This window comes from Mauremys reevesii, linkage group 19 (assembly GCF_016161935.1).
Source record: "Mauremys reevesii isolate NIE-2019 linkage group 19, ASM1616193v1, whole genome shotgun sequence".
Classification (NCBI taxonomy): domain Eukaryota; kingdom Metazoa; phylum Chordata; order Testudines; family Geoemydidae; genus Mauremys; species Mauremys reevesii.
The window spans coordinates 17,145,966-17,164,370 of NC_052641.1; the positions used below are offsets into that span (position 1 = coordinate 17,145,966).

The following is an 18,405-nucleotide window of genomic DNA, read 5'->3' on the forward strand; positions in this document are numbered from 1 at the left end:
GAACGTTTAACTAAATTCAAAAATTCATAAGCTTGTTTTGTTAAAATATGTTTGCTGTTGAAGAAAAAGATCCAGAATACATAACATTGTTGTTTCAGTTAAATAAAAAGATTTAAATGTCTGTCTAGTGATGTAAAAGCAGCAAAGAGTCTTGTGGCACTTTATAGACTAACAGACATTTTGGAGCATGAGCTTTCATGGGTGAATACCCACTTCGTCAGATGCATGTAGTGGAAATCTCCAGGGGCAGGTATATATAAGCAAGCAAGAGGCAGGCTAGAGATAACGAGGTTAGTTCAATCAGAGAGGATGAGGCCCTCTTCTAGCAGCTGAGGTGTGAAAACCAAGAGAGGAGAAACTGGTTTTGTAGTTGGCAAGCCATTCACAGTCTTTGTTTAATCCTGAGCTGATGGTATCAAATTTCCAGATGAACTGAAGCTCAGCAATTTCTCTCTGAAGTCTGGTCCTGAAGTTTTTTTGCTGCAGGATGGCCACCTTAAGATCTGCAATGGTGTAGCCAGGGAGGCTGAAGTGTTCTCCTACAGGTTTTTGTATATTGCCATTCCTAATATCTGATTTGTGTCCATTTATCCTTTTCCGTAGAGACTGTCCAGTTTGGCCGATGTACATAGCAGAGGGGCATTGCTGGCATATGATGGCGTATATTACATTGGTGGATGTGCAGGTGAATGAACTGGTGATGGTGTGGCTGATCTGGTTAGGTCCTGTGATGGTGTTGCTGGTGTAGATATGTGGGCAGAGTTGGCATTGAGGTTTGTTGCATGCATTGGTTCCTGAGTTAGAGTTACTATGGTGCAGTGTGCAGTTACTGGTGAGAATATGCTTCAGGTTGGCAGGTTGTCTGTGGGCGAGGACTGGCCTGCCACCCAAGGCTTGTGAAAGTGTGGGATCATTGTCCAGGATGGGTTGTAGGTCCCTGATGATGCGTTGGAGGGGTTTTAGCTGGGGACTGTATGTGATGGCCAGTGGAGTCCCGTTGGTTTCTTTCTTGGGTTTGTCTTGCAGTAGGAGGCTTCTGGGTACAGGTCTGGCTCTGTTGATCTGCTTGCTTATATATACCTGCCTCTGGAGATTTCCACTACATGCATCCGACGAAGTGGGTATTCACCCACGAAAGCTCATGCTCCAAAACGTCTGTTAGTCTATAAGGTGCCACAAGACTCTTTGCTGCTTTTACAGATCCAGACTAACACGGCTACCCCTCTGATACCTGTCTGGTGATGTTCGCCTCCTAATACAGCATGGCAAGAAAATCCTCCAAATATTAATGATTAACTGATGAATTGGAGATAGTTCACCTCCCAATTACGTCATAAATATCTGCTTCAATTACCTTTGGTAAATGAAATAACCAAACAAGAATTCATTTTCTGATATAGCTGTAAAACTAATCTGAAAAGTTTTCAAAATAAATCACTTAAAAATGTATAGTGTGTACCTTCTAAAAATGAAACCGACATCTATCTCTGAGTTGTGAAGAATATGTATTAAGGTTATAACAACCAACAAGAATGCACGTTTATGTAGAAATCCATGATTAAATCGAGTCTTCCTGACTAGTGATTTAAATCAAATCCTCCCTGCCCATAGCTCTGCCAATGCACCACTGTCCCAACCAGCAGCCTTCCCATCCCCTGCTATTCCAGCCCAGGGCTCCTCACGCACAACTCTGCCAATGTTCCTCCACCTGAACCCAGTGCACCCTCTGCTATTCTTGTCCAGTGAGCCCCGCCAAGGGATCTCAGTCCTGACTCTCAGCCCCCGCTGCTGTTCCAGCTCTGGGACCCTCCATCCTGACCTTTTACACCCAGCTAGTCGAGCCCTGGCCTTTGCCTTATCCCCAACCATCAAACCACCCTTTCCTGGAGGAACCAGACAGAGGCTGAGCCTTCGGCCAAAATCCTGTTCACTCAAAGCCATTCTCGGAGCCAGGTCTCCATAACCCACTGCGTCAGAGAGCATCCTCTGGATGGGCCATTTCCTCCTTTCTCAGGGAAGGAGCCAGAGTTTGCTGTGCTGGCCTTTCACTGACTTGCAATCCTAGGTTCCTTCCCAAATTCCTGTCACAGTTATTTACACTAGCAAAGTCTCCAGCCAGCACTCCTCACTGCTGCACTGGGAGGCTGGAAGCACAGGCCGCACGGGCCCATGAGCACAGAACACACTGCAGAGTGGCTGTTTCACTCCTATGGCAGTAAACACACGGCAGGAAATCTGGCATCATATGGTGGCAGTGAGGCCAGGGGTACACAACAGGACGGACCCTGGAGATCTTCACAGGGGTCCAATACAACCCCCCAGGCACAGCGAGACACCCCTGAACTCCCCACCCCTATGCATCCTCAGGTGCCAAGCTGATGGACAGGCCGACCTATTCTTTTTCTGCAGGATGACTTGGCAAGTTACGTGTCGGATGCGACCTTTACAGAGTTCACATCCTGTCTCCAGAAGAGGCAGGGCATTTTTAGCTGGGGGGTGGGGGGGTACAGCTTTGGAGGAAGGGGGAGAAAAGGAACATCAGGTTCTCATCATCCTGAGAAACTGGCTAGGGGCAGAGAGGGAGATGGCATATGTCAAGGCAGAGGGATAAAAATAAGTAGCATGAACCTTGGGGGAGGCTGTCCCCAGCTCACGGTGCCTTAGCTTGAATCCCGACACAGAAGAGCGTCCTCTGGACAGTTCCCTCCAGAAGTTTAACCACCACTCACCCCCATTCCACCACCACCTCACGCTCTTTGCTGGGGAAGCTCAGGAAGGCTTGGCATCCAGGTTGGGAAGAGCATCCCAGAACTCTGCCACCAAGCCTCAGAACCTCTCTAAAGCTCCCGAGGCTCCAGGAGTGGACTGGATGTCCCTCAGGTACAGGGTCCCACATGGCGTCAGCTTCCAGGCATGGCTAGAAGCCAGGATGAGGGGCAGGGGAAAGGGTTGGCTGTTCATGTCAGAACCTCAGACAATTTGGCTCTGTAATGGGCGTGGGTTTGGGTTGTTTCCTATTTCACCCCTGGGTGCTTTCCCTCAGCCTTCACCTTCTCTGTCTCACTGCCTCTCCCCTTAATTATCCCCCTGAAGACACTTCTCTCTAGGCAACATAATGAAGGTTGTTATCCTGCTTGGGACAGACAGTGCAATGGAGACACAGCCCACCTCGCTGCCATCCCACACCCACCCTCGATTGCAGACGTCTGCCAGCCCTGGACTCAGAAAGAAAAGCCCGGCACAGTAACCCAACATCCCATCTCTGTCCAGCTCAGTCATGCTCCAAGGAGACCAGCAACAGAGGAGGAGCCAGAGACCATAAATTTGTCAGGGCACTACAACGATCTCCTGAATGGATGAACTCCCGCTGTCCGCACCAGGCCTCCAGGGAGCAGGAGCTCTGTCTTGGAAGCCTGTGATCAGTGACATGCAGTTGCCAGGCAGTCCTTGACGTCAGCTCGTGTCTACAAACATTTTTTTTGACTGATGGCCAAAGCGCGCAAGGCAGGGACACAAAAGAAAGTGGAGAACAGAACATCCGATACAAAGGAGAAAGCCAGCTCGATGGACGTTAGCCGTCCCTCCTGGGATGAATGCACAGTCATTCTCAGGCTGCTTTACGAGCCAACAGGGCCCAGAGAAGTTACTCAGCTAGCGGCACAGATCCCTGGGGAATACCACATCTGCAATCCCACCACAGACCTGCTGGGAATTCATCCAGCAATACTGACCGGGGCTGAGCCGGTTGGATATTCCCAGCCACGGCTAACCCAGCAACAATCAAATGTCAATGATAGAACAAAGGGCCCCAGCAAGGACCAGCCTGCTCTCCCCGCTGTCGCCACTAGGTCACTTGGTAAGTGGTGATGGCAGGGAATGGCTCCATGCAGAGAGGATCTGGGCATGTGGTAAATTCGGTGCACTTAGCACATTAATGGCTGGCAGCTGGAATTTCTTATAGCAGCCTCTGCCGAAAGCCAACAGCGCGAAGTGCCCTCCTCATTGCTGGGGCCTCTTCACCCCCACCTCTTTAGCCACCTTGTAGGGGGCAGGGCAGTTTCCTTCCAGGCATCACAGTCTAGTGGACAGAGCACTGAGACTGGGACTCAACAGACTGGGATTCCAGTCCCAGCTTTGCCACTGACCTGCTGCGTGACCTTAAGCATGTCATGTGACCTCTCTGTGCCTCCACTTCCCTTCCCAACCTTCGTCTTGCCCGTTTAGACTGAAGCTCTTTGAGGCAGAGACTGTCTCACTATGTGTACGTGCGGTGCCCAGCTCAGCGGGCCACACTCTCAGGTGGGGCCTTTGGACAATACTGAAATACAGATTAATAATCAACCATCAGCTGAGAGCCCTTATGTCCATCTATGCTACAGTCACCTGGGTTAAACCATGGGTCCCAAACGTAGGCTTCCACGCACACAAGCGTGAGCAGAGTACGTTCTATCACGGTTCAGCCAAAGGCACCGCCGACGCGAATACCAGCAGCACAGGGGCTTAGGCCTGGCAGACAAAGGCAAAGGCGTTTCATGCAGCCCCAGCGAGGAGTACGTTCTGCATGGTAAGCTTTGTGCCAGGCTGCCATAAAAATGCACCACCATGCCCCCAATCATCTGAACCTCAGAATAAAGCAGTGGGATACTATGGTGAGGAGGGCCTTGTTATCCAAGTACTCATACAGCCCTCGTCACCATAGTAACGGAGGGCCGCATTCTGAGATTCGTGCCCTAGAAGGACTTCAGATGAGTGCAGTGAACAATGCATTTTAAGTAAGAGATTGCTGGGACAGGGCACCACCTTGTGTAGCTCTCTCCTGTCACTGGATGTGTCCCATCAGCATTAACAGGGGGTTCTGTGCCCACCTCTAGGGCAGAGTAAATCCTGCACATGCGAGGGAGAACTCTCAACGCACGGGGAGGCTGTTCCCGTGACAATATCCTAGCCCCACTATTGCCTGGGCCAGGGAGGGGTTCTAACTCCAGGCCCCAGATGCATAGGGACAGGAGTCATCACTCCTGGGTCTGTTCTCCGCTCCACCACGCCTGCGTCTCGGCATTCCCCTCTGTAAAATGGGGACAAGAATACAGTTCGACCTCATAGGGATGCAAGACATAAATGCTCGTGAAGCGCTGGGAGGTGCATAGAGGGAAGGGGCACAGAAGGGCAAAGGATTATTCTGATGGGTTGAAGTGTCCTTGAGGAAAAGAGGTGAGTCCCGTGTGCTGCTCCTTACATGCTGGTTTCATACCGTTCTCTTCTACAGTCCAGCCACAGCAGCAGGGCCCCCATTGGTCCCCAGCTTCATGTGCCAAATGAAGGCTTGATTTGGCTTTTCCTAATAAAACAGTAGATCTGTCTCAGGGGTGGCAGAGCCGCATGCTGTGCTCACCCATGGAACAGAGTCGTCTCTGCATCACAGCACCCATTACTGAGATCTTGGGAGACAGGATTCAAGTGGAAATAATCCCAACAAAATGCTTGAGAGAGCTTTGGTTATTGAGATAACCACCTTGGGCAAGAATATCCTGGGTACATTCCAACGCCAATCAGTCCACTCTGCCTTCCTAAACTCTCTGAAATGTAACCTTTAGGTTCTGGGATGTTCACTCAGTTGTGCCAGCTGATCTCCAACATGGGTGAAATCAGTACATTCCACATACCTAAGCCCTCCTTGCAGTTTTAGTGGGATAGAGGATACTTCTTCACTTCCTGTCCTAAACTGGGGTAGTGTGGTAGTTAAACAGTTGCTAGGCCCCACCCCAGAAGTTGCTGCATTTCAGGGCTGGGTGAAGTAACTTCTGTGCGTAGTTTATTAAGCACTCTGTGGTCCTTTGGTCAGAAAGGTACTTTGGGCCTGATCCAAAACCCATCAAAGTCAATGGAAAGATTCTCACCACGGTGAGTGGGCTTTGAATCAAGACGTCTATAAATAGTACCTAGCGGCTACATGGTCCTTTTAATTAGGGGATCTCAAAGCCCTTTACAAAGAAAGGTCAGTATCATTATCTCTGTTTTACAGATGGAGAAATCGAGGCACATAGCTGTTACCATGACCTCCCTGAGGTCATGCAGCAGGTCAGTGGCAGGACTGAGAATGGAACCCAGATCTCCTAGCTAAGTGTGCATGGGACAGCCACTGCCTTGCTTAATAAATGCAACTTTGTATTAATGACCACCAAAGGGTGACCAGCTAGCAAGTGTGAAAAATGGGGGACAGGGGGTGAGGGGTAATAGGCCCCCTATGTAAGACACAGCCCTGAATATCAGGACTGTCCCTATAAAATTGGGACATCTGGTCACCCTAGATCACCACCATCAATGGCAAAGCAAACCTTGTCTTCAGGCAGCAAGACCTTTGAGATGCAAAGATCGTTCTCCCCAACCTTCTGCCAGCCCCTCCTCCGGGGAAGTCCAAGCCCCTGTGCAGACTGAGGCTACCCAAGTGTGATGAGGAGAGCCACAGGGACTCACCAAGCTCAAGCCCTGGAGGTCGGTCACATTTCCCAGTGGACCCATGAGAGGTGACCAGCTGATATTCCATAAAGAAAGCAATAGTGCCACCTGCTGGACAGTCAAGCTCTTCAGAGACCTCCTGGGTCATTCCTAGCCATGGGGCACAGCTCAGGTTGTTCCTAGTGCCTGCTGGATGGACCTGAGCCCCCCATACCAATTGTGGGGGCGTTGCACTGCCCAGTCACCCCAACCCCCGTGGTCGTTCCATTCCTGTTCCAAGAAAATAGACCCGGATCAGAGCAGCCGCCTGTAACAGTAACATCAGAGACAAAGGGCTGTATGACAGCGACAATGGGGCTCAACCCCCAGAGACAAACCCCAACCTCTGGGCACATCCAGGTCAGGGTCCAAACCTCACAGGGCTCAGCCCCAGCCCCTGTGATCACTTCCAACGTTCAAACAATCAATCAGGAGAGGAGAGAACTGCAGTGGGACCTGTAATACTGCACACAAAGGAGCTCTCTCTGCCCTCCAACACGCCCACATGACATCGACGCAGAGAGAGGAGCGCCCCCTACTGAGCCACCAACACCGCTGCCACCTGTCTAGAGCCCTCCCAAGCACCGACCTCTCCCACTGTGGCCATGGCTTGAGGTGGGAGCTTGCTGCAGCCCTGTGGGAGCCCAGCTCTGCTTCCGCAATGCTGCAAGCGGTCTCCTGTGGCACCAGCTCCCCAGAGGGTCAGGGATCCGGGAAGGGACCAGAAATCCCTCCTCTCTCCCCTTCTTCTGACCTTTTACTGGTGTTGATTTTTCAAGAATGATTCAACAAATGTCACCCTCAAGCCTGATTACGCTGAGGAGGGAAGGAGGGGGCTGGGGAGGCATCACACCGAGCCGTCAGCTCCCTCTCTGCTCCATTTATCCCCTGCGAGGGCTGGCACTGGAGAGGCGAGTGCACACACTGGCTGATGCCCAGATGGCTGCAAGTCGTGGGGAGCCTCACGATGCAGCGTGACCTCTCACCTGTGCACCCCTAGCACCACGGGGCACAAGAGCGGCTCCCAGCCACGGCAGGAGCCCCGTAGCAACTGCATTTGTCTACAGAGAGCTGCTAGCCAGCAAGTCCACGTAGCACTTGGGCAGTGCCCTTCCACCTCCACCATCCTGGCTCAGATCCCAGCCCATCCCACCTCCTTCCTGGGCACATCCATCCGCCACAACCACCAGCCAGAGACCAGCAGCACAAACCGCTGCTTGAGACCTACGCCCGGGAGCTGGGGAGCTGCTCAGCTCCCATTGAAGGGAATGGGGGCTGAGCCGCTCACTGACTGACCGGGTCTCCCCCTCCAGCAGTGGGATATGAGGTTGTGGGGCAACCTGTGGCTTGATCCTGTCCTTCACTCAGCAGGATGGGGGCAGAATGGGTTAGGGACACTACGCTAAATCCCATCCAGCGACACCTTCATATAAAGGTGCTTGTAGCCAGTCCAGTGTGGAGAGAGAGAAGCAAACACCGCCTGGGACAGTTTCTGTCAAAATGGGCAAACAATCCCCCTTTCCCATCAACATCCTGCAGGTGCGTCAGCCCCGCCTCCTGCCTCCCTGACAAAGGGAAGCTGGGTCCACCCAGCATCAATCGAAGCTGGTCGATGAGGCCACAAGCCGCTCTTTTCGGAAGAGATTAAAACCCAAGTCCTCGGACTCCTCCCGATTTCTGCCCATTACGGATCCTGTGATACTGACACTGCGCAAGCGTCAGCGTGTCACCCTGCAGTCCTGGGCCATTCCAGTGAGGAGGGGTGCGGGGGGGGGCATTCAGCTTCTCTAAATTGCCCCTGCACTTTCTACTGAATATGCTAGTTATCTGCCCCTCCGCTCCAGTTGGACTCCTCTTCTTCTACTGCCCTAGGCTGGTGTGTGTAGGAGGCTGGCTAGCGACTCCTGTGCCATGAGTGAGTTCGAGGCAATGGCAGGCGAAATGATTCCTCGGCCATCACAATGTAGACAGCAGGTTGGCATCCTCCGGAATGATCGCTGCTATAGCAATGTATTGGAAACCCAGCCCGAGTCTGTGGGCAATGCAGCTTTCTCCAGGATTCCTACGCAGGGCCGGGAACGCTGCTTCCCACCAACCCAGCACAAGGAGCGCAGCAGAAATACGGGGAGTGACAGAGAGAAACACAAACCCAAAGACACTGGGAAAATGGTCTTGGAAAACCCCAAAGGGACTCTCCGAGCAAACTGGGCCCTAGGGGGGAACCCCCACTGGGCTACAGTGTGAGGACAACCATTGCCAGAGGTCTGCCTTGGCGCTGTCTGCACAGCTTGCCTTTCTCCTCCTGACCTGCCAGCACCTGGGGTCTAAAGGGGCTCCCCTGGCTTGCACCCACATTTGGAAATAGGGGTCCCAAATACACCAGCTGAACCAGTCTGTGAAGGACTCAGGATGTCCCCACCAGGGCCTCATGCCAGCTGGACTCCTCTGTGTACCCACTGCCAGCTTTCCTTGGTACCAAAGTCCACGCCCCTGCAGACTAGCTGAGAGCCAGGAGGAGCTCTGAGGCAGAGTCATTCCAGGCCAGGCCCCCCTTTCTGCTCAAGTTCAGGCCGACACTAGAGAAAAGGAACTGATGAGAGTTTGGTTCCAGCCTCGCTCGCCAGCCCTTGGAGATCAGTGTGTTACCAGAGGCGCCTCCTGTTTTGAATCTGCCAGTGCAACAATCACTCCCTTCTCCCCAGAAGCCCATTTAATTCCTCCAACAGAGGGAGAGGCAGGGATCTCCCTTCAGCTGACCTTTTGCCTCCTGCTCTAGGAGTTGGATTTAGTCTGGAAGTCACTCGCTGGACTGGTCCATGTGCAGGTTTGGGATCTAGAGGGGGGAGCATCAATCTAAAATTCACACGGCAGGCCCTCCTCCTGTGCACGCTACAGGCACAGCCCAGAGACCCCAGGCAGTGCTTCAAGGCTGACCACATGGAGGGGGTGCTTCCATGCTCAGGGCCAGAGTCTCTTCTCACGGGCACAGGTGTAAATCCAGGGGGAATTCCATTGAGGTCAGTGATGTTTCACCAGCCTAGGAGAGTGGAGGATCAGGCCCCTCAGTCTGAGGGACTGGTGGGGGAGCTCAGCATCCGGCCCCAGGCATGCATCTGTCTGAACGCTCAAGTTCTTAGGGGTTAGCTGACGGGTGAAGGGCGGGAGTGGGAGGAAGGGGCCAGTTGAGGATTCACGCCAATCCAGGGCCCACTCTCCAAATGTTTCCAACTTCAACCCACTCCCAGAAATAGCAGCAGAGGTGGGAGGCCCTGCGATTTGGTTGCCCGGGCCCCATTTCACCTTGAGCCTGCCCCATCAAGGCGCTGGGACGGAGCAGAGAGTTTGGGGCATAAGGACTATGCCAGGGGGGCCTGACACCTTCTAATGTCTCTTGGGCCTAGTCACTGCCTACGTGGCTCCAAGCCCTGCCCCTAGTGGAGCAGAGTCTCACCATTCAGGAGCATTTGCTGCCCACCAGTTCTGAAGCGTCTCTTGCAGGGTTCTCAAACTTCATTGCGGCACGGCCCCTTCTGACAATGAGAATTACTACCCGACCCCGGGAGGGGGACCGAAGCCTGAGCCCGCCTGAGCTCCGCCACCCCGGGCAGTGTGTGTGTGTGTGGGGCAAAGCCCAAGCCCCACTGCCCCGAGTGGGGGGGGGCACGGTGAGCCGAAGCCCGAGCCCAATCCCCACTGTCCCGGGCAGGGGGCCTGTAACCTGAGCCTTGCCACACAGGGCTGAAGCCCTCAGCCCCAGACCATGGGGCTCGGGCTTGGGCTTTGGCCGGGGGCCCACAGCAAGTCTAGCACCAGCCCGGCGACCCCCATTAAAACTGGGATGCAACTCACTTTGGGGTCACGACCCACAGATTGAGAACTGCTGGTCTCCAGTTTAAAAGCACCTGGTCTCTCCCCGTTCCATGACCCACCTCCTTCGGCACGTGCAGTGGGTCTTTGGTCATTTACACAGAGACCAAGAACTGGGACTGGGAAGCTCCCCTGTGGTTACTTCCCTTTACTGAGCATGTCTGCCGTGGTCTGTTTCCCTTTCAGTGCTGTCTGTCCCCTGTCCCCATCCATAGCATACAAGGCCATGCCCCCCTTACTGCCACTGTGCCCCATGCACACAGCAGCCTGGGGGCCAGCCAACAGCAACAGACGTGGGGCCTTAACGAAACGTTCAACGAACCCCTACTGGAAACCTCGGGGATGCTGTCATGTGGTGGCGGAAGCCGAGTGGCTGCCTGGTCGGGGTTGTACCCTGCACACGTATCTATAGGAAATATAATTAGCGCACGGGCCTTCTGAAAGTAAACGTGAGCCGCCTCATCTGACTCAGTGCATCAGACAAGACAGTTTGGGGGCAGCGAAGGTGGATCCACTGATCTATCCCATGGCTTCTAATTAGCACAGGTGGTTTCTACTAGATGGGCAAGACCTGGCACCTGGATCTCCCCAGCGACGGGGGCATGAGTGCCCCCTGGGACGGTGCCAACCCAGGACAGCTAAGTATTTATCCCGCTGAGCCCACTTCACTGGCATAAAGAGACAAGGACATCACCGCGGAAACCCACCCTGCCAAGCTCACCTGCGTGTCGATCATCATCATCTCCCTCTCATCTCCTCGGCGGGGTCCTCACGGAGAAAGGTGTCCAGAGGCCGGAGGGCTCAATCCCACCAGCTGAGCCGGTCTCTCGGGGATTCAGATGGGGGGTGGTCTGGCTAGGAGGGGTGAGGGGAAGCTGGTCCTAGCCCCCACCCCAAGCCCTGCTGGGTCACTGGCTGCCTTCCATCTCCTGGCGCTGGAAGGAAGGAATCCCCCGGGTAAGATCCCCGGTCAGGGCTGAGAGGCTCAAGGCGTTGACAGGCTAGGAGGGGCAGGTGATGAGCCGGCATTCCCGACACAGGGCTGCCATGGTCACATTGCAAATCAAAACCCACAGCCCGAGCTGCTCGGAGCTCCACGCGGAATCAGCAGGATCCAGGGAACCGAAGGCCGCGAGGAATCTCCAGGAGACACATTTCCTCGGGGGGGGGGGGGCTGTGTCAGTTCCCCATTGTCTGCAAACAACCCCACGGAGCAGCAGCAGCTTTGCACCTTTAGGAAAGCTCCCAGTCCCTGTCTTCTTCTCCTCCTCCTCCTCCTCCTGCGGGGAAATCCAGCGCGTGGGAGCCGAGAGCTCGTGCCCCGGTCGGTGGCGGCGTGGGGGGGCGGGGAGCTAGCTAGCTTTCCAACAAACACACGTTGCAGGCGGCAGATTGCAAAGCCACCGAGGCTGGGCTGCAACAATTTGCAAAGAGAGCGTGAGCGTGTGTGTGCAAAGGGGGTGGAAGGGGAGGGAATGAATCAGGCACCAGGCGTTTAACAGCCTTCTTCCCCGGGTCTCTGTGCTGGATCCCTCTCCAGGGCAGAGAAACTTCCCTCCAGCCAGAAGAGCAGCAGCAATAACAACAACAAATCTTTGCAAATGAAGCAGCCAGGAATCCAATCGCCCAGGCGGGGCTGGAGCGGGTGATTCTCTAGATCCAGCCGCGTGTGGCTCCGGGAAAGGCAGGGTGGTTGTTTTTTTCCCAGGTCCGCCTTTCCTCTGGGAGCTTTGATCCCACCTGGGGTAAACGAGGAGACAGGAGAGTTCCCAGGAGAATTTAAGATCACCCCGGAATGATCCTCAGCCCACTGGCGCTGTAGGGTTCTGTTTTACAGACGCCCAGGTTTTGCCTGCCTGGAACAAATGAGTTAGGAATTGTGCTAAGCATAATATTTTAATGAGCCCCTGGTCAAGCACTATGGAGCATAGACAAAGACAGCTGAGTTCAAAACCATGTTTGCTGGGCACCAGTGACCCTGGTTAAGTCACTCGGCTCATCGCTACACACAGACACAACCACCACACACACAGTTACACTGAGAGCCAGTCACTCATAAACACCAGTTACCCAGGCAGAGTCCATCACAGGTGCACAATCGCACCCACACACAGTCACTTGCAGACACCCAGATACCACTCACGCTCAATGCTTTTCTCATTGCCCTGCACCCCAAGGCAGATGTTTTGCACCCTAGCAGAAATATGATGAGTTTATTATGGCACCACAGTGTCTGTCCCTGGGTGTCTCTTTCTGTGTCAGCTCCAGCAGGGAGAGCGGAAAAGGGCTGCTCATTGCCAAAGGCCACCTGGCAAACTGCAAATGGAAGGGAGTGAGGGCACTGCCCTGGATTACCTGCTCTCTGGCTCTCACCCTCAGCACCACCCTGTAAAATGGATCTACCTTCCGGGTTACATGTGCCCGGCACACAGTGCTCAAGCGGCATAAGGGTGAAAGCAAAGCCCCTTGATGCCTCTTGGGTTTGCACATCTGTCTGCTCACACTGCCACACAGAACTGAGATCAGGGCACACAGAAGAATTTTTGCCTCAGTCCCTCTGACCAGTTCCCTCCCCGGGGCAGGCCTGCTCCTCCCAGTGAGGGACTGACAGTCTGCAGCACATGCTGCTGTTCCATTAGCTCCATCTGGGTCTCAGCTGAGTCATAGAGATCCACAAAGGGGGGCTCAAATTGAGGCTGATGTCAGTCAGAGAGAGGTAGGGTTGCGTTGACCAGACAGCAAGTGTGAAAAATCAGGACAGGGGGTGGGGGTAATAGGAGCCTATATAAGAAAAAGACCCCAAAATCGGGACTGTCTCTATAAAATCATGACATCTGGTCACCCTAGGTAGGGCCTGCAACTAGCTGGGCGTGATGTCTGTAGTGACACATCAGGTGCCCCTTCAAAGCATGGGCCAGACCCATGGAGCAGCCCTGAATCAAACAGGTTTGTGAGGGAGGTCAGCCCAGTGCTGTCAAACCTCAGGATAGGGCCTGGGTTTTATCTGTCTGGGCTGGAGCAATGCTCTGACGAGCCCACACTGCCACTTGGTCGCCTGCAGGGGACCTGCTGTGTTCAGTAGATGCTGGTCCCTGTCTCTTCCCAGATATGCCACCCCTCCCTCGGTGACTAACCCCTGCTCCCTCCCCTGCCCTGCTCTCACACACACCAGGCAGCTGGCAGAGGCAAAACAGATCAAGTTCTCAGCAGCAGACAGAAAACCAGGAAGCCAACACGAAGGGGGACATGAGTCACACAACAGACAGGGGGATATTTTGGGGGTGCCCCTAGGGATGGGGGATATCCAGTGGAGTGAGATGGGCCCTCTGGAAACCTTTATTGCACCTTTTCCCAGAGTCTCCCCATGCAGCCCAGCCCTCCATCCTGTCAATGAGTTGGCTCCCTCTGGAACTGGCCAGCAGGGGATGGCTCAGCACTTTGCCTCCATGGTCCAAATGAGGGGCCCCGTATGAGGTACGACTCCAAGGGCTCCCTCTGATTCCTCTGCTACCTGTGGCCAGACCCACCCCCATCCCCTAGATACCCAGGCCCCCATCTGAGCACAGAGACCACTTCCTCCTTCACCACATCCCCGGCTCATGCCAACCCAGAGAGCTCAGTGCCAAACCAGCCACCAGAAGTGGGGTCCCCTCCCCTGCACCAGGCCCAGCCAGGGGAGGGGAGACCTTTTGCACCGACTCCTGCAGAGAGCTATTTTGTAAGGCTATCAGTGGGGGCAGGGCAGTGGGAGGGAGTAGCGCTGGCAGCCGGGAGAAGCCTCCTGAGATGACTAAAGCCAGCCACATCCCAGCAGGACCCATCTAATTAGCCAAGCTGAGCCCGGTCCTCTAGCACCATGTGGTATCGTGACTGTGGGGCCGCTGCGCAAACGAGATCCACCCCCAGCCGTTTCATCTCTATTCAAACTGACACCTGAAATGGAAGCGCTGAGGGAACTAAGGAGGCAAAAGCTGCTGGAAATCTCCACGCACGATCAATTTGCTGGAGTGCCGAGCTTTTGATACTGAAGAGGGCTGAGCAGAACGGGGTCTCCATGGAAACAGAGAGGCTGCCGTTTAAAGGGGACTCGTCGCTCATATTTATGTGGGCGGTGACATGTGCCATTTCAGAGTGATGCCCGGAGAGGAGGCCGCCCACACACGCCGGTGGAGTGTGGGCCCAGTCAGGTTTCTGGGCAGCTGGCTTGGATTAGAACTGCAGGGCCAGGCCTGCTGGGTTCCCCAGGCCCTTTCGGAGCAGTAAAAATGAGGTCTCAAGCAGTACGTTCAGTTCTAATGCGGATGGCCCCAGCCTGGCAGCCCTGGAGTCTGAAGTCCTCTGAAACACAGAGCCCCACCACCATGCCTCGTCTCAGTGGTGCAGGAGCTGCTCCTTGGGCCGAGAGGTTACAGGCAGTCTCTGGCCAAGAAGGGGTTCCAGGCTGCAGCATGTGGTGGCCCCCGTCCACTAGAATTGGACTGAGAACCACCACTGAGCGGTGGTATCACCAGAGATAGGGTTGCCAACTTTCTAATTGCTGAAAACCGAACCCCCTTGCTCTGCTCCCTGCCCCGCCTCTTCCCCCAAGGCCCCGCCCCCACTCACTCCTTTCCCTCCTCCCCCCCTCGCTCACTCCCCCCTCTCCTGGGACTCACCTGCTGCCTGCAGATCCAGGCTGGGAGGGGACGACTCGAATCCTGCCCACCAGCCCAATCAGGGCACAGCGGGGGTCGTTCCCTGTAGCGAGGGGCTAGGGCTGGGGCAATTGGGGCACGGCGGAGCAAAATGGGGGGCAGACAGGATTCCCCCTTCCCCCCCCCCGGGGGCAGCACCTACCTCTTGGAGCCTGGTCCAGAAGCCAGCCACTGCTGTGTCAGGCATGCATCAGCAGCTGAGCAGAGAGCAGCTCACCCATGTGGCTGCAGCCGCAGTATCTGCACTTCCTGCCCCCCGGGGGCGGAGGCCAGTTACTGTGGCTGACCAGACTTTTAGCGTCCAGTCAGCTGTGCTGACCAGACGCCGCCAGGTTCCCTTTTTGACCAGACAGTCTGGTTGAAAACCAGACACCTGGCAACCCTACACAGGACCACGACGTAGCTTTGAGAACGGCTCTGGCTTCCTGCTGAGCTAGGCCTCAGTCAAACCAGTGCACGTGTATGTCTAGAGTCAGTATTGTTAGATCGCTCAAAGAAAAGGCCAGAGGAGAGTTTGTGGTGTCTTGAGACCTGTTAGCAAGTCTGAGTGATCATTTTCAGCAGGCATTAAAGACTGTCTATTGCCAGGCATGGTCTCACGGCGTGAGCAGGAACCCCAGCCTTTTAAATCCAGCGTTGCCACCGACTCCCTCTATGCAAGTCCCTTAACTTCATAGCTTCAGTCCTCCATATGTACCAGGGGGATGATAATCCTGAGCTCACTGAGGTGCTGCGAGGATCAATGGGTTCATGTTTGTACATACAAAGCTCCTGTATTGTTACGATAACACTCGACACTGCTGATAGCACTCTCCCCTCCAGGCTAGAGTTGTGGCTTTATGCCTTACACTAGGGCTTGGCTCCATTCAGATCCAGAACTCACACTGCTGACTATAGATATGACTGGATCTCCTAGCACCATCTATACCACACTCAGCACTAGCCGTTCTTCAGCTGAAACACACTAAGACTTCTGCTACTCACTCTTGGCAGCTGGTGCTATGTAGAAATGGAAAATGGAACTGACTTATAATATAAGCCTTAGCATTTATATGATAATTATGTATTCAAAGCACTTTGCAAACATTAATTCATCTTCCCAACACCCAGTGAGGTAGGGAAGGATTATCCCCATTTTACAGATGGGGAAGCTGAGGCAGAAAGGTGCAGTGATGTGCCCAAGGCCACAGGCAAGTCAGCTGCAGAGCTGGGACTGGATTCCACGTTTAGCCCACCATGCCCCACTGTCTCTTGTAGTCGCCTTTGCCTTCAACAGAACATAGACATCCATGGCTCTGTGAACAGACTAGAAACTCAACAGAAGAGGAGAATTGTGGATAAAGGTTGTTCTCATTTACGCCCAGTGGCACTAGATGTCACTACAGAGCAAGACTCTAATTATAGTAACAGGGCCACAGCTGCACAGTGGAGAAAATACATTTGAAAGAGTTTGGACCTTTGAGTTGATGGTAATATTTGTTCATGGCAAAATGTTGCTACAAAGCCTCAGAATAAAATCCTTTAAAAAAAGGGTTACTGGCATTCATTTAACTCTTGTTAAATCAGTTCAATGAAGAGAGAGGAAAAAGCGAAGTTTCCTGGTTCAAAAGCTGCCAGGGTTTTGCGTTCAGATAGCCTTAAACGCGTTCTGCTTGAAACAATCTAGGTGAATCTGTAAGTAAGGCTGGAAAAGGTTAACTAAAGTATCTGTATATGGGAGGTGATGGCCCTCAGGCTGTCATTTACAGCAGGGCAGAGTTCCACCCGATTAGAATGATGGCATCATAGACCCACTTTGCCCTGGTGTTAATGCCACCCTGAGCTGTAGGAGAATCAGGCTGTTGTCTAATTATGGAGGCCAGCTGGGAGTGGACAGAGGCAGGGGATAGTGCCCTGAGACTGGCTGCCATAGATGGATTCCAGCTCTCCTCCCGCTGGAGCGAAAGCTGCTGCTAGTGTTGGGGGAAGGAAGTGTTCTTGGTTCCGTCCGGGGTGAAGCAGGGAGAGGTGATGGCAGAGGACTGGTTCCTCTCCGTTAAAGGAGGAGCTCAGCCAGCATGAGCTAATCCAGCCCCCCCAGGCAGGGCGTGCGTCTCGCCTGTCACACAGCCCTGCTGCCTGGATGCAAAGAGACTCCCCAGGCACAGTTACAAATTGCAGCCCCGCTGAGGCTATTCGCAGAGCAGGCTGCACGCCAGCAGGTCAGCCCTAGGGAGATGCTGCGGCGTGTGGGCCTGCCAGGGACGATGCAGCCCATGTCATGGTACAGCTTAGACCCTATGCTATGCCAATCATGGGGGTGACTGCGGGCCTTTGATTTGGCTGGAGGAGGGCTGGGAAGCACCAGGTTGGCAGCAGACTGGGAAGCAAACTGCAACTTCTCTCACACAATTGGATACAGACACCTTTAACTGAGGCCCCATAAGCAGCTGTCATGAAAACAGGTACTATCCCCTCTGCACAGGCCTGAGGCAGGGACTGCTTCTCGCTGCGTGGGGTGGGGATGGAGAGGTGATGTGGTCACGGTCTGGAAACCTTGGAGGGGAGAAGATTTCTGATAGCAAAGGGCATTTTAATGTAACAGACAAAGGCGGAACGCAGGGGCGGCTCTAGGAATTCTGCCGCCCCAAGCACGGCGGCACGCCGCAGGGGGGCACGCTGGCGGTCGCCGGTCCCGCGGCTCTGGGGGACCTCTTGCAGACGTGCCTGCAGAGGGTCTGCTGGTCCCGCGGCTCCGGTGGAGCATCCGCAGGCGTGCCTGCGGGAGGTCCACCGGAGCTGCCTGCCGCCCTCCCGGCAAAATGCCGCCCCAAGGGTCTGGAGCCAGCCCTGGCGGAACGAGATCCCATGGCTGGAGGCTGAAGCTGGACAAATTCAAATGGGAAATAAAAGACACACATTTTTAACAGTGAGGGTAGTTAACCAATGAAACACCTGACCTAGGGCAGAGGTGGATTCTCCATCACTAAGTCTTCAAGCCAAAACTGGATCCCTGTCAATGAGATACTCTCTAGCTCAACCACACGTTATGGACTTGACACAGGCCACACTGGGTGAAATCCAGTGGCCTGTTGTATGCAGGCAATCAGATTAGTTGAGGCCAATAGTCCATTCTGGCCTGATAACCTATTAATCCATATGTGTACAGCACCCAGCACACTGAGGACCTGAACGTGGTTGGGATCTCCAAGCACGACTTCAGAATAAATAATAGCCATAGCTCTTGTGGGGGGGGTGGGCGTAGGACTAAGGGTTAAAATAGGATGGGGCTTTTCTCTTGGCCTCCTGGTCCATGCAGAGCTTGGTTCTGAGGAAGGGACAAGAAGCACAATTCTCCAAGGTGGGCACT

At 54.1% G+C, this 18,405-nt stretch overlaps 1 protein-coding gene across 1 annotated transcript in view; it reads right to left on the reverse strand.

Annotated features, from left to right (window-relative positions):
• Nucleotides 1-11,119, reverse strand: part of RALGDS (ral guanine nucleotide dissociation stimulator) — a 102,440-nt gene extending 91,321 nt beyond the window's left edge. The window contains exon 1 of the mRNA XM_039506597.1: nt 11,084-11,119. Coding sequence (XP_039362531.1) covers nt 11,084-11,104 — 21 coding nt within the window. The 5' untranslated portion in view covers nt 11,105-11,119. The remainder of the gene's footprint in view (nt 1-11,083) is intronic.
• Between the last annotated feature and the right edge of the window lie 7,286 nt (nt 11,120-18,405).